General features: G+C 41.9%; 3 protein-coding genes across 3 annotated transcripts; 2 read left to right on the forward strand and 1 right to left on the reverse strand.

The window, feature by feature from the left end:
* The first annotated feature begins 750 nt into the window (after positions 1 to 750).
* Positions 751 to 2769, forward strand: EAE98_006781 (uncharacterized protein). The gene is made up of 3 exons (XM_038954404.1): positions 751 to 979; positions 1226 to 1330; positions 1429 to 2769. The coding sequence occupies exons 1-3, from the start codon at positions 852 to 854 to the stop codon at positions 1634 to 1636; spliced, it is 441 nt and encodes a 146-aa protein (XP_038809084.1). The 5' UTR covers positions 751 to 851; the 3' UTR covers positions 1637 to 2769.
* A 3322-nt stretch (positions 2770 to 6091) lies between these two features.
* Positions 6092 to 7990, reverse strand: EAE98_006782 (uncharacterized protein; the record flags this gene model as incomplete). The annotated part of the gene is made up of 2 exons (XM_038954405.1): positions 6092 to 6922; positions 6974 to 7990. 2 exons carry the CDS (start codon positions 7988 to 7990, stop codon positions 6092 to 6094), a joined length of 1848 nt encoding a protein of 615 aa, XP_038809085.1.
* Positions 7991 to 10282: 2292 nt separating this feature from the next.
* On the forward strand, positions 10283 to 12052 carry EAE98_006783 (uncharacterized protein; the record flags this gene model as incomplete). The annotated part of the gene is made up of 3 exons (XM_038954406.1): positions 10283 to 10946; positions 11021 to 11358; positions 11429 to 12052. The coding sequence occupies 3 exons, from the start codon at positions 10283 to 10285 to the stop codon at positions 12050 to 12052; spliced, it is 1626 nt and encodes a 541-aa protein (XP_038809086.1).
* Between the last annotated feature and the right edge of the window lie 4198 nt (positions 12053 to 16250).

Here is a 16250-nt window from a genome sequence, read left to right on the forward strand (position 1 = left end):
AGGAGCTAAGGAGTCGTGGTGTTGTGATACGATGTTGTGATACTGTGGAGGGGTGATTGTATGATGTATCTGTCGATTGCATAATTGGATAGTGGGCTTGTTGGTTGATCTTCTGTGATCTTCTGTGATAGGGTCTACGTAGAGGTATGGTAATTCATGTCTCGAAAGTATAGAGAGAGGGGTGGTTGTGTCTGGATGATAGCTATTGATGAATGAATATCGTAGGCGATGGATAGATGTTTTGGCCAAACTTATGATGTTATGATGTTATGATGTTATGATGTTATGGTATCTATAGAGATGACTTGGGAATCCGGATATCTTTGGGTTTTCCCTGTTTAATCACATCTACCAGTCGCCGAGCTTGTGATATTGATGGCTTGTCAATGAGAAGGAAAAAGCAAACAACCAAAAGATAAGAGCGACGGCGAGACCGAAAGAATTCCAATACAAATCATGATATAATCCCAAAATAGATATCATATCAATACCACCCATTCTACCATTCTATACCCGAAACAACAATGTTCTAGAAAGCATGGAAGATTCTTTGGAATCCATCATACACACTCCAAACACACTTCAGCCAATCATATCTTATCATCCATCTGACAAGGATAAAGAATCTAGCCCATCTCTGCTTACACAATCATCATTTCGTCATTTGCCGCCTGGATTATCAGGTATCACATACAATTATTACCCCTCTTAGAAATCAATCGGCATTAGAAAGCATCGGAAGAGAAACAAACCATCTTACGGATCTTCCATAACTTCCCATCTTCTTCCCGTCAGCCTCCACAAACTCCAAAACATACAAATACTCTTCAGATATCCGCGAGAGTTTTCATATGTCATTCTTCATCCGATCTCTTCCACGATTACCAAAAACTTATAATCGCTCCGTCTTCTTGCAATCTATAAACAAAAGAGCTTTTCATCAATCCATCGCAAATATGGGTGTTCACAACATTGCCAAGTGAGTTTTACCCCCCTTCCCCGTCCTTCTCTCCAGAAACGGGATGTATACGTCCCCCCTCGGCTCTGGGATTGGTATATTGGAATATCTCATCGATATCTCTATTCGGTCGCGTCACAATATTATACTATATCTTCGATGATATGTGTAGCTTGTGTGGGTGGGGCACGAAGAGCTTTCCGGGAGAGATCCATACCTAGTATAAACACAGATATACAAACACAAATGCTAATAGAAAATCAATAGCGCAACTGAATTCAAGTCTGCTCTTACTGATAACCAAGTCGTTGTTCTCGACGCCTTTGCAACATGGTGTGGTCCTTGCAAGGCCATCGCTCCTAGAGTTGCTAAGTATGTTTTCTCCCTTGATTGCCTTGTCTAATTACCTCCCCTTATCCTTTTTCACAAAGGAAAATAAGAAATGAAAAATACTAATTCGCATCAAATAGGCTCTCGGAAGACTACCCCGCCGCCCATTTCATCAAAATCGATGTCGATGAGTTGCCAGAGGTATCACAAGAGCTTGGTATCAGAGCTATGCCTACCTTTATAGTTTTCAAGGGAAATGAGAAGGTTGCAGAGGTTGTAGGTGCCAACCCTGTTGCGTTGGAAAATGCTATCAAAGAAGCTGTTGAAGGGGTTGAGTCTAAGGCTTAGAAGGGGTGTTTGTGATGATTGAGGAGTGAGGGGATGGGGATAAAGGATTGAAAGGAATTTTATACACATGGGTAGAATATCGTGTCCAAGGGGACTAGACCGCATGGTTTATTTTGGGTTCTGGTATGTGGAGGATGGGAAATCAACGTATGAATTGATGCATTAGAAAGATGTGATTTGAATTTAGGATTCTTCTTGTGAATGAGCTATGAATGATTGGGATGAATTCACTCGGTTTTCGCGTAGTCTTCATTATATTGTGAGGTCTCTGACCGATATTAATCACATGGGAAGTTTCCCTTACCTAGGAGAAAAAACGCGCAACCGCCATGAAAAGTTGGAACAAACATCTCCCAACCCCTTTCGCATTAATGCAGAGAGCCCGAGCATTTTGTAACTCGATACCATGCACTTCCATCCGTCTTATGGTTGTTACCTGAGCTACCTTTCTCGACCTGTTGGTAGATTGTACAGGCCGCTCATTTATGTCGATAGGTTGAAATGGATTGACCGATCTTGACCTCGACCTTGACCTCAACCTGGGTTGACCACCACTCTTCTGGTCTGTGGCATAGGAATAGATGCGGATCTGTGTTTCATCGTGTGTGCTTTTTTTTTTACCCCTGGTTGGATTGATGGTCGATTGGTCAGCTGGTTGGTTGGTTGTTGGTTGTTGGTAAATGAGGAGGGGGAGGGGGGAGAGAAAAGACGAAAAAAGAAAGAAAGGTGAGGGAGCGAGGGTATTTGCTGAGGGTTTTTTGGGATAGGAGTTGCTTCTTGATGGTTACTGCGTATTAGGACTGAGCTGAAGTTTCACGGAAAGTGGTACTGTAGGTTGGCTTCCTGGGCTGAGATTGGAGAGATGGGGTGGTTTGGGGTCTGGTTTTGTGTATTTTGTGTATTTTGTGGTTGAGATGTTGATGGCCTGGTTTGAATTTTTGTTCCTGGGAGGTCGGGCTAGATTGTGTTGGTGGTTGGTGTGGTGTGGTGTGGTGTGGTGTGGTGTGGTACGGTACGCTGGTTGGTGTGAGGGCTTGCCTTAGGTTGTGTGAGAGGGAAAATGTATAAATATGGATATGGATATGTAGATGATAGAGACCTTTTCATCTTGATTTTGATTTTCAAGATATATGCATCTTCTCTCCTGATTTTGAGACTTGTCTTCTCAGCGCTCTTGTTTTTGTTCTTTCTCTTGTATTTAATGCACCAATAAATTGTGTGCTTGAGTTGATGGTTCTTCGTTGTATTCGTTGTAAGGTTATTTTTTACTTACTTTGAGGAATCAGTATCATTTCTTCCTTTCTAAATACCGTGTTATCAGCAAAGTTGTTGAAGATGCGAGTACTACATCATCTACATCACATTACACGAGGAATTGGAAAGAATCAATCGATCAATCCATTTGTTCTTCGATTTCAGCATCTTTGAAAAATTGGTGACGCGATATTAATGAATGATAGATGGATAGAATACAGAGAAAATTTTCTCGATGGATCGAATGCAATTGAATACCTGTATGTATGTTGGGTGTTGATATCTCGGTCTCGGTCTTCGTCTTCGTCTTCGTCTTAGTCGATTGGAGTACTAGGTACATAACAGAATAACAGACACGAACGACGATATGGATGAAATTTATGGAATAACGTGTCGAGAGAAAAAGGAATGAAAATAAAAATGAAAATAGAAGGGTTATCGAATCGCTCGGTTGGGAAATATAGGATTCAGCTGAGATATGCTAAGGGCGATGGGGGAAGGCCTGTGGATGTTTATTTTTTTACCGAGGGGATTTTGCTCTTGGCTTTCCTTCTGGGGGGGTTTTCTTTCTTGTGTTTTTTTTTCTCTTTTTCTTCTTCCCTTCTCTCATTTTAATTTCCGGAAATGGCTCGCTCTGTCCATATACAACACAGGGAGGTAAATTTTCCAATTGACGAACTCCCAAACGAAGGAATGATACCGAATCGACGATGGATGTCATTATATTTATTCTATCTCTTTACGAGAAGACTAATTCATTACCGGAAAACACTTTATGCATATTCATTATGGATAAGAAAAATAAACATATGAGGATGTAGATGGATATTAATCTTACAGATCAAAACACCATGTTATGAGAGGCTACTAGATGTTTGAGCGCGAGTTTGTAGATTGTTTGAGGGAGGAGAAAGGGGGGAGGGGGGGGGGGGTTAGCCAAATACGCGATTTGAGGGGAAATCTACTTTGTGCTATGCGCTGGGAGATGAAGGTGGTGAGTATGTATATGTATGTATGAATGTATACATGGAGGATGACAGATAGACACTATAAACTTCAAGTGAAATCCGAGGACGAGGATCCAGAATTCCTTTTCGGTTATCGATGAGTATCGAGAATGAGCTTCTATACACAATGATTAAGAACGGCGGGGTAGACGCCTTCTCATCATGGGTTTCTTCTCTGGGTTAAGATTAGACTCTTTGGTATGATGGATGGGTTTCTTCACTCGCGGCGAAGGTTGAGTCTTGGGTTCTAGTCGATTGTGTATTATTTTGGATGAGATGCATCGTGTGCTGCTCGATTATTCTATTGATGTATACTTCTGATCAAATTAAGGTGATGTAGGAGAGAAGATTCCCCTCTGTGTTTAACATACAAAATAGCGCAGAATCAACGCGGATAGTACTTCCAGAGATGAATAGTTGAGGAGTTCTTAAGGGAAGTACATCGATTCTCCTAGATACTCGTACGATGGTGCAGATACTGAATCTTTCAGGTTGAAGCAGATTCAGATTAGATTGTACGATTTGTTTACATTTATCACCTCTGCAGATGAGATCTGGCTCGTTATGAAGCCGTGATACAATGGTCATTTCGATTTTCATTTTATCTACATCGCTCATTATTTATTCTCTCTTTCCACTCTTCCATCTTCTCGCTTTCTCCCGCTTCTTTTCACCTACGGGAAATACCTCAAGTTTAGTTCAAGCCCCCCCCTCCACCCCCTCGAATCAAAAACTGACATATATCAATCTCACGAATCCACATCCGCAATCCTATCCAAACCCTTCTTCGAGAGATCAAAATACCACGACTGACTGCTAGCTCTACCATCCAGCCAGAAGCGTAATCTATATCTACAATTATTTATATCTCCTATCTTTAAGCTATCTTTCTCAAAAGATAGAAGTACTGGATATCAAATTTCTCACTATCTCTCATAAACGAATGGATTGTAGAATACGCGGTAAGATTATACACGAGATAGATCAATATCGTGGATATCAAAATATATCCCCCCCCTCACTAAGTAGTGAAATCTAGCTCTAGCATCACAACCAATAATACTATATATATACTATGAAACTAGAACACGAAGAAAATCGCGACAATACCAATACCAATACCAACCATACCTACCTACCTACCTACTAACAACAATCCCATCTCAAGCAACCATTCCTCAAACTCGACTTTGAAATTTGAAATGTTCATCTCGTTTGTATCTTTAGAGATTTGCGCTTTAGTAGTAACTTCTCTCCCACAACACAACTCCCAACTCCTAACATCCAATGTATGCACACCACACCACCACTAATAAACACAACCCAACAGCCCCCTCCTCAACATTCTCAGCCTTAATCTTGAATATATGTACCTACCGGCCTATTATTTACTTCATCTTCAATTTCCCATTTTCCATTTCCATCCCAAGGTTTCCTTCCATGCTAATGACTACCTGCATGATGCGGTGTGTGTTTGAATATCCGGATTGAAGATCTCATACGACATCCAATGTATCTGAACAACCCGGTTTAGTTCTCTATCAACTTCTCAATCTAGAACATCATATCATATCACATCACATCACAACTGCACAAGCACGAAATGTTCATTTATAAAATCTTTAATTCCAGAGAAGAAAAACGTAATCTATGTACCACAAACGCAATGACTTCGAACAAACAACGAAAGACGAGTCTAACAAATCCAACAGTTCCACAAAAAGGTCTCTCTCGACCGATGATAATGAGTCTCTTTAAAAGACTACTCAAACAAATAACGCCAGTTTAATCCATCCCAATGTTCCATTGTTCTATTCCATGCACCTCAATAATGCCATAATCCATTCCCATTTTTGATATCCATACAGTCCAATTCCGAAACGCCAATTCATGAATGCAGCCATCACCATCTACAACCACGCTCAATCCTCTCTATTATCGCCCTTCCCGCAATTATTCAATAAGGAAAACATATCTGCGATGATTAAGAGATAACTGCCTTGATGGTCCGGATCAAAGTCCTAGGTAAAAACCAGAGATCCATCAAGGTCAGTCTCTCAAAATCATTGCAGATATGTTTTCCTTATTGAAAAATTGCAGTCAGGCCGAGTTCGAGCTGGATTGATTGCGGTGTATCAGGATCCGGACTGCGCTATCTACAGCGAAAAAAATCAAACACGCGGCGATCCGAAATTTAATTTTCTGGAATACCAGCCAAGAAGGAGAATTGGCCACCTCCTGCTGCCCAGACAAGCTTCTTTCCTTCAATGTGCTTGTTCTCGAGCTCCTCTGCAATGTAGACATCTTGTTCGTCTTCCAAACCAGTCTGTCTATAGGTGTTGAATCCCCAAGAATAGTGAGGACTGTGACCATCAGGGCCAAGAACGATGCTGTGGTCACTGCCCATAGCAATGTATGATCCCTTAAATGAGAAGGTGAGAGGTGTCTTGATGATCGATCGTTGGTCACGTTCGTTTCTGATGATGACATCTTCTGGAAGTGCCTCAACATCATGGCCAGAAAGACCATCCTGAGCTTTGCCAAAGTAAAGAACCTCGCCTTCATGGGTGAGTGCCAAACTGGAAGCGTTGCCTGCGGCCATCATCTTGATATTCTTGTCTTTGAGAATATTGACTTTGGTAGCAGTTGAAGTGACTTCTTCAGTCAAGGTACCATCTTTGCTGAATTGACCACATTGACCCATGTTGTTTGCTCCCCAAGAGTAAACGGTGCCGTTCTTGTGAAGGGCGAAACTATGTTCTGATCCACAGAAAATGTCGACCATGGCCTTTGGTAGACCAAATTCACGAGGTACGAGAGCATTCAATCTTGAACGTTCAACGATTCTTCGACCAAGCTGATTATGCTCACCAGCACCCCATGCGAAAACAGAACCCTTGTTGTTAAGAGCAAGGTAATGGTTGTTACCAGCGGCGAGCTTGACAATGTTCTTCAAGCCAGGAATAAGCATTGGAACCAAGGTCTCCTTGACATCTTTGGTGAAGCCCATTGGACCATCAGCACCCTATTAGATAGTTAGTATAATTGATAAAAACGTTGTGGTGATTAAACTTACTCTGATTGATCCCCATCCATAGACCAAGCCATCGTTGGTGAGAGCGTAAGTAGCGTTGTCACCTGCAGTGATTTGGGTGAAGATGGTGTCTTCTGGTACATTGGTCAAATCAACTTCGCCAGGGGTTGATTCCAATGGGTTGCGGGCATCTGCGGCAGCTGATTCATCATCTGACTCTGCGTCGGCGTCTCTCTCAGGTGCAACCCAGTCATCGGTCTTTCTACCCAATGCCAATCCATCGGCAACACCCCATGTAAGGATCTTGTTGTCTTTGGTAAGAGCAGCTCCGTGCATACCACCAGCAACCATCTGAACAACACCACGAGCAGTGAGGGCGGGGTTCTTGACTGGTCGATTGATCGTATCTTTCTTGGTTTGAAGACCAAGACCAAGCTCTCCAGCTTCATTGCAACCGAAGACATAAATGTCCAAGAGCTGAGTAGGAGCGAAGTTGATAATTGTCTTTGGCTTCACAACCTTTGGTTTGACAATCTTTGGCTTGACGACCTTTGGAGCCTTGGGCTTTGGAGCGGCCTTGGGCTTTTTGACTTTGGGGAGAGGCTTCGCAGCTGCTTTGGTGGCAGGCTTTTTGGTGGCAGGAGTGGATTTGGTAACTTTTGCCTTCTTCGAGGGTTTTGCGACAGGCTCATCGACATCTTCGGTGGATTTGCGCTTGTTTGATTTTGGTGCAGCAGGCTTTGATGGAGCGGCTTTGGCGGCAGCGACTTTCTTTGCCATGGCAGCTTTGGTAATGGTTGTCTTCTTGACGGTGACAGGTTTGGTAGCAGTGGCAGTCTTCTTGGCTAAAGCTGCTGCTTGTGCCTTGGCTGTCTTCTTTGCGACCGCAGGAGAGACTTTCTTTTGAGGCGCGACATTTTTTGCGACACCATTCTTTTTGGGTGCGAGAGCTTTCCTCATGACCTTTGAAGTGTTTGCCTCGACTTGAATGTTCTTGGGAGGAGAGGTTTTACGAGATGAGACTCGAGTAGGAGGTGTTGGGATCTTCTTTGGTGGCATCTTGTCGGATGAAGTTATTCAAGCTTCAAAGATGACAAGAGACGCGATAAAGTACGGTTCTCGAGGATAAATCTTCGAGTGATGAGTGGATTTGAGAAGAGCTTTGAAAAGTTTGCTGTACGAGAAAAAGCAATTACAATTCGAGACGGTTGAAAATTGAAGTAATTGATCGAATTCAATTGAAATTGAAGTGATTGTTGTGAATTGTAAATTGTTGTACGGTGCGAAGTTGTGTGCGAATAATCTGATTCCGTCGCGTTTCTTTGAATCAAAATCAACAACTCGGCAAGGATGAGCTATTGTTTATATCGACCATACTAGATTGGGTTAAAGCTTCGGGCAGATAGTGCATGCTAGCCGTATCCGATTGTCGAGGGATCTACCGCCTACTACGTTTAGACTAGCGCCATGCTAAGAAGCCCTGAGTGAAGAATCGCCACAAAGCTACAGCCAAGCTAACAATTGAACTCAGGGCTAATTCCACAGTATCTCAGTACATTCAGGTCATTCGGTCATTCGGTCATTCGGTCATTCGATCATCCAGCCATTCAAAATTTTGATGGGTGTCACATGACTAATCCTATTAGTAATACCTCAGACTACCATATCGACGAATAGCGACGCGACATTTAAACCATGTACTAAGATGTACTAAGAAGCCACCACCATTAGTATGAACTTGTCACTCCTCTAAACTAATACTTGATAAAAGCTTATATATACTCGACATACTCATATATACAAACCGTCATCATCGCCAACAAGTACGAGCTTCAGCACAAACAGAATCATCGGATTCCTTGTATACGGATTCCAAAGAATTATAGGGGTAAGTGACAATTGGCCCAATTTATTACACGATCCACACCTCCCATCCCAAACTTTGGTCTCTTTTATTATGCATCCAAAACTGGTACAACCGTGACACGCCATCGTGGTGCAATACAATCATTACTCAAGAGTCAAGTCAGTATCTCTCCATCTTTGCTTTTTGGCTTTGGACACCAATTGGTGTCTCAAGGTCTGGATGAAACTATCACTCTGCGAGTCCTCAAGAAATTCCAAATCGAAACGCTGTATCTTCTGTACTCCCAAGGAGAACCTACCTTTGTATCTTATGTATTCACGAGCGTATGTGTTATTGAAAATGATCTTTTAGAGCATCTGGACTACCAGATCCACATTGGCCTGAAGCTTTTGTGTTCCTTTGGAAGGTCTTCATAACATAACGTTTTGCCATTATCTTTCCGTCGTCCGTCACTCATCCATCTCTTTATCTTATTATTCAATTGGTACTCTCAAGATTCCATGAATCTGTAACCCCCGATCACTTCGAGGTTTCAGTCTTGAGTAGCTTAGAAGTGTCTGAGCTTTGTGTTAAGTCTATACTGTCCAATCTTTTGATTTTGCACGGAAACATTTTTTGCTTATTTTGCCCTAATCGTTCGCGTGGTGACTTTGTACTCAGTTTCGTGTTTGGTTTCCTCCGCACCTCTATTTTCTGGCCTTTAATGCTTGAATGTATTGCTCCAGATGTAGATAGGGCGATACAGATTATGATTTGGGGGACCCGGAGTATTTTCCGTTTTTAAAATGGATGTATAATTATGATTTGTTTCTCAAGGGAACACGAAGTAGTCAAGATACTTTTTTGGTCTGTCTTTGCGGTTCATCAACGGATCACAATGCCTCATTAATGATGGCCATCCCGTGTGGAAGTTTCTGAATTGCTTCTACAACGTAATTGAAGATACTCAAGCAATTATTGCACAGCAAATGCTGCAAAATGAGATTCATCAAAATGAAACGTAACACGATGAAGCTATACAATGGTTGACGACTGTATAAGTTTTCTTCCCATTTTCTGCGTGTTGTTAATATTCAGTTCAATTTACTTTCTTTCGATAGAGAAGAGAAGAAGAAACTATCAACAATTCTTTAGTCAAATTGGGATAAATAGAAGTATTTAAGTCTTTAGAGTTTTTGGAATGTTAATTGATATATGCAAACATATGGCATCAAACATACATTTAGGCAAGCTTGATGTACGCAGTAAAATGCCTAGTAGCTTGGCAATCGCCCTGCGAAAATTCGCCACAGCGTATGCATCTCGAATTCTAGGCCAATCAAGATCAACTCAAGATCAACTCTCGTGACTTCATGCAGAACCCAGCCTCCACTACCCGTATTTTATAACTACTGCTTTCCACATCGCTGTTGGGAAACGAAAACATCTTTATTGTTTGTTATTCTATTGACATCCGCAAACGAACCAGAAGTTCATATTGTGGAATGGCCTCCAAATATCAACCGGACACCCAATCAAGTGACCTATCATGGTTATGTTCTGAAGGACCATATCTAGAATTCATCAAGAGCCTTAAATCACGGAACCCCTCCATCTATAAGCCAGACCCCAAAAATCATAGAATTGGATCCCGAGTGGGGACATCAAGATCAGTTGCTCTGAATGTTTGCCCTGATCACACAGTAACATCTGAACATTTCAAAAATGTTTCCGAACTCAAAAACCACTTTGCTCAACGAGTGAAAGACGATGGGAAGGGAGAGCCAAACAAAATGCAGAGGGTGTATATTCTAGAAGGGCTAGATCCGCAATTTATAGAAGCATATGGGTCATACTTCTTTATGAACCCAATGTTTTTCGCTAGACAAGGAAGAAATACAATATGGGATATGCGTGATATCCAGGAAGGATTTAGTGATAGCCCTCCTTTACCCTCACTGGAGAATCCGGATAAGTGTTTTCGTCTCAAATATCGTGAAATGAGAAAATTCGGTCCAGAATATGATCACTGGCGAACGATTTGTGCAACGAGTGGATCACATGTTTCGGGAATTGGTTTCGAGTATAAACTAGACAGTCTAGCAGCAGTGGAGAGAAAGTGTTCCTTTTGGTTCAGGGATGCTGCTGATAATCAAGGAGGGTGGGATGGTATGTATGGAATTTATCATTTCATGTTGAACATATGCGCGGATGCTCACGGAGTACTAACATCTGACTCTTAGCTGTTATTCTCTGTGAGCCACCAGTCCATAAAGTTTATCGCGCGCGGAGCCTTTTTCCGCAAGAGATCAAGAATGAATTGTTTCAAGGTGGTTATATGGATTTTCTCGACCTTGATGTCTTGATCCGAGACGGCTTGAATGGGGCATTGGATGGACCCCCAAGAACCTGTATGTTTGATGATCTATGCTTCTACTTCGAGCATCATAGCCCACTTCTATTCGAGATGGAAGGAGCGACACCCCCATTGATTGCGTCTGCTTTCCTCAAGAAAATTGTAGCTTCTCATTACATGAAATTGATTGACTATTTCGAAATAATTGTTCAAAGATTGAAGAGGGTAAGTGCTTTTTCTCATGCCATCATATATTAATCTAATAACATTACTACTATTAACACTCAACCATTAGGCAGAAGGACTACTCTCCCGTCAAACTGATAAGCAAGACTACAATTCTTGGCCAGAACAACGCGAACAATGGTCCAGTCTACAACTGACCCATCGCTTCCTCTCAGAATACAGTTCCGATATCCAATACATCATTCAAACCTTGAGAATTTCCACCTCCCCACCATACCCCACCCATTACCTCTCCTCAACCCTCGACTTCCCCTTCATCCACAACTCCCTCTCAAATCTCTATAGCCGCGTAACTACAATCATATCCTCAACTCAAGGTCTCTCCTCCATCGTCGCCAACCGCGAAGCCCTACACGAAGCGCGGCTCTCTGTCCGCGAAGCAAAGAATTCGAAAACGCTTACGTTTATTGGGTTGGTTTTCATACCGTTGGCTTACACCAGTGCTCTTTTTAGTATGAGTGGTGAGTATCGACCAGGCGGAGAGGAGTTTTGGGTTTATTGGGTGACATCGGTGCCGATTATGGTATTGGTTTTTGCGGTGACGTGGGCGATGCAGTTTGAATGGGATGAGCGTGGAGGGGGGAGGTGGTGGGGGAGAGCGAGGATGACTGGGAATAAAGGGGGCAAAGGGAGTGGTGACAGGAACAAGTTACAATGGGGGGAAAAGAAGTGATGTGCTGGATCTTTGCATTTGAGCTTGTTGTGTGGGAAGTTTCTTTGCATATTTTTAGATGATATCTTTCATATTTATCTCGTATTAATGTTTTACCACCGCAAGCATCTCATTTATACAACTCTATCTCCAATACGTTATCAAGAAGTACAAATAACAGGAAATAGATAATTCTCTGCATCCCATTCGTCTCTCACAATCTCTCAATCCCCAAAAAACCACGAGCCCTGAAAAATAAGCAGGGAAACAGAATTTTCATCCTCCCACTAGCACTCGTAAATTGCGGAATTACAATCATGAGTCCCAGAAATTACATCACTTTCAACAAAACTTCTTCCCTCGCAGAAATATCTATTCATATCTACCGAAAACACCCATACTGCATTGTTGACCGATTTAAAAAATGAAATCACTGCCGATTTTGAATTATTCGTATGTGGGTAGTATTTTTTTTTTTTTTTTTTTTTTTTTTTTTCATAATGAGGCTTAGATATTGAGGATTCTTTTCTCTTTCAGATTCTTAAACTGTGCTGTATGGAAACGCGAAGTGTTGGTGAGAACATGTGTTCTTGTATTCTGGGTATGCGCTGGTGAGGGGAGAGATCGCTATTTTTGATTGTATGCTCAATCGATCAGAAACGATTGGGGAGGGCAAGGGGGGGTTGCTTGGAATTAAGTGTGAGGATGGTTGGAGATGGGTTTTGCTGTTGCTGTTTGGTGGGATGGGATGGGATGAGATGGGCTGGGTTGGGTTGGGTTGTTGATGTGTGTTTTGTTATTGTTATCATCATTCTCGTAATCAATCAGTTCCGACAGATACCTTCCGCAATGAAAATGATATATTCACTATTTCGGGAAGATACTACATCAAGTTCCGTATCTTCCACCACTCTTTCCTTATATTTCCGAGAATAGTAAGAGATATTCCCAGCAGAGCATAGCTATAGGATTCTTGAAAATCTCAACATTGTCCAAGAAACCATGAGTGGATGAAAGATGTCCTATTTACTTCGCAATTCTGTCTTGTCGGCTTCCTTGAATCGTGCCTTTTATAGCTGGGTATCTAGCTTGGATATATATTGTTTTTCAATTTCGATTTCGGGTTCTGCGTCAAGCGGGTTTGCGTAAGTGATGCAAATCAAAAGCGATGATTTTGAAGGTATCGTCGAGCCCGCTACTTGTGTATGAGAGATGGGGATATATAAATCTAAGATTGATGGACAGTTTTATTCTTCGAGATAAAAAGGTAGGAGCGCGAAAATGTAATTTCAAGAGTTGGAATGTTGGAGATCGTATCGAGATTGAGATTCGTGTGTGTTGAGCGTTTTCTAACTTGGTTTCGATGCAGTGGATGTGATTACTGGGAAGGTTATTATTGGCAATTACATGGATTTATTGTTATCGAGTATTCGTAGCTTTTAGTTCTTGCTGTCATTTATGGCATAGGAATTTAGATAATGTTTTCTTTGAATTTGCTGATATATGCGAATAGTGATGTATTAAATGCCGGGCATCCGATAGACATCTTTCCTGTTATTTTTCTTCGGATTTTTTGATATTTACCGTCGGAATAATCATCTTTTCAATTTATCAACCACCAAGCCGGGCTTGTAGTTCCATACTCTCGAAGTGAGTGTTAAAATATGAACTGTGCTCTATCCGACGCCGAATCTCCTCTGCCGCTTTGCTATTTGTCCCGTTTCATGATTGTGTAGATAAGAGGGATGTTTTGCTCGTGCATTATACGGTTAAAGTGTTTGTGTGAGACTATGGGATCAGGTGATTACCATTGTAGTATTTCCACCTTCTCTGCGTCGGAATATAAAGACATCGACTAGGGCTCATTGTGTTTGCATCTGCTTAACTTTCCGAAACCATGCTTCAAAGTTACATTGTTGATATCGTCCGAGAGTTTAGGAGGTCGATTTGAACTACCACTTTGTCCCATAGAAACCCAATACCAAGAAGTCACTATAGCTTTATCACCGTCTAACAATTCTACTCTGAGTTGTCTCTTCATCTCATCACAAATATCTGTACCGCCATGTCCAAATTTGCTTCATTATCCTCGATCCACTAACTTTCCATCCTCCCCAAACAACTTCACATATACTCCACCCAATCATATCAAGTTGCGAGAGATGATCACCCTCAAATACCCAAGTAGGTAGTCGATACATTTCCGGCAGATGTCTCTGTCACTTTGAGAAATGTGGAAGACGTATGCTGTTGATGAGATGATAGAAACTCTCGGCGCCTGTAAAGAGCAGTTATTTCGAAATGCGAGGCCAAATGTACCATATTTCGAGGATTGGAGGGAGCATATTGAAGGAGAACCGGAGGGGCTGACTATGGAGAGATATCACCGCCAAAGAACATCCAGAAACGCTGCTTCATGTATCAGTGAGCCGGGAAATAAGCCAAAATCAATGATCCTCTAATATTTAAATATCATCTCAATGCAGCTTTACAATACGTGTCCCTTACTAAAAGAGATACAGATAGAATGATAACTTTAGATAGCCTTGGAAAGCCATGGAAAGATCAACGTGAGACCAAACATTCAGAGTGTGTCTATCTAGCCAAAGAAATCTCGAACCATCTCCAACCATCATGAGCAATGTTGAACAGCATCAAAGTATATCATTCATCTACACTGTTTTAGAAAATCAATCCACTTTGTCGATATTTTCTACCCGCTTGACTAAGGCATATTCAAAATTGTACAAATTGATGGCTTCACAGACAACTGCATGGCATACATTTTGCACAGGGGTTTACGAGTTCATTTGAGAGGTACTATTTTTCAAAAAATTCTTTCATTGAGATCTAGATTAAGATACATAAATTTCAGTCTTGTCAAACTCCGTTGTTCCCTATCCATGACCCCAAACAAATATTACAACCTAGGCAACATGCAAATGATTCAATTGTTATGAATGATTGATTAAGAATGAGGTTAGCAAAGCAAAGGCGAAGGAGGTTAAGAGGGAACTCACATAGATTAATGTAACAAACGTGCTGGGGTTTTAACACGGGACTTCGAAATGTGCACCGTGGCTTCTCCCCATTTCTCCAGTCGTACAAGAGGATCTCTACAAGGAGAGGCGTCCGTCATGGGGCTTTAAGACATTGCTGCCGCTTCTCCCCGTTTCTCTGGCTGCACCAGAGGATCTCTACAAGGAGAGGTGTCCGGCGCGGCATGGGGCTTTAACACGGGACTTCGAAATGTACACCGTGGCTTCTCCCCATTTCTCCAGGCGTACAAGAGGATCTCTACTGGGAGAAGTGTCCGTGAACCTCGGGGCGTAATTCTAATCAGCCAAGTCGGAGACGATCTTGCTGGATTTGGAATTCTATTCGGATTTGAAACTCTAATCAGCCAAGTCGGAGACGATCTTGCTGGATTTGGAGTTCAAATCGGACAAGTCGTGGTTGATGTTGATGTGTTGTGTCGAGTTGGAGAAAGGAAAAATGAGATGAGTGGGAAGTGCGCAGACTTTATAGAAGTTCTGCGGAGAGGCCAGTTGGTGCAAACAGGACAAACATGGCTTATTTGGGAATAGGATAGATCAGTAGTGCAATTTGAAGAAAAATCGTTATCTGTCAACAGGAACGTTTTCACCGGTAAGGTTTTCAATACTTCCAGGCCTAGCTTGACTACTCAGTACGTTTATAGGAATTTGTATGCAAATCTCTTCGTAATGGACAGCTGTTGTTTACCCAGATGTCCTTGCAGTTGTACATGTTAGTGTAGTCCAGTCATAAAAGCATAATCTTCTCGCTGGTCGATACAGAAGGGACAGGGCGATCGAGTGATATTGTACCTTGAACCATTAGGGCGAAAGTTAATGTTGACTGGAAGTCCGTATGGAAGGATCGGTTGCTGCACACGTACCATGCACATTCACCAATTGCCACACTTAGTTTCAAGCAAAGTTTCATTCTATTGATTTTCAAGTCATTTGACCACTTCTCTATTCACAAGATCAGCTTTATTGAGAAGATCTCCTTAGTTGACGAACCAGGCACAGTAAAAATCGATATAATTGAGTTTCCTAGATTCTGATGTGCTCAATCTGATTCTCTCCAGAAGATAATGTACTAATGGAAATTAAGTGGGCCATCCCATCACTTTTTTACCCGACGTCTGTAGCGATCCCGCCCCTTTTAGTACGGGGCAACATATCAAAGTTTG

Source organism: Botrytis deweyae, assembly GCF_014898535.1.
Source record: "Botrytis deweyae strain B1 chromosome Unknown BDEW_015, whole genome shotgun sequence".
NCBI lineage: Eukaryota > Fungi > Ascomycota > Leotiomycetes > Helotiales > Sclerotiniaceae > Botrytis > Botrytis deweyae.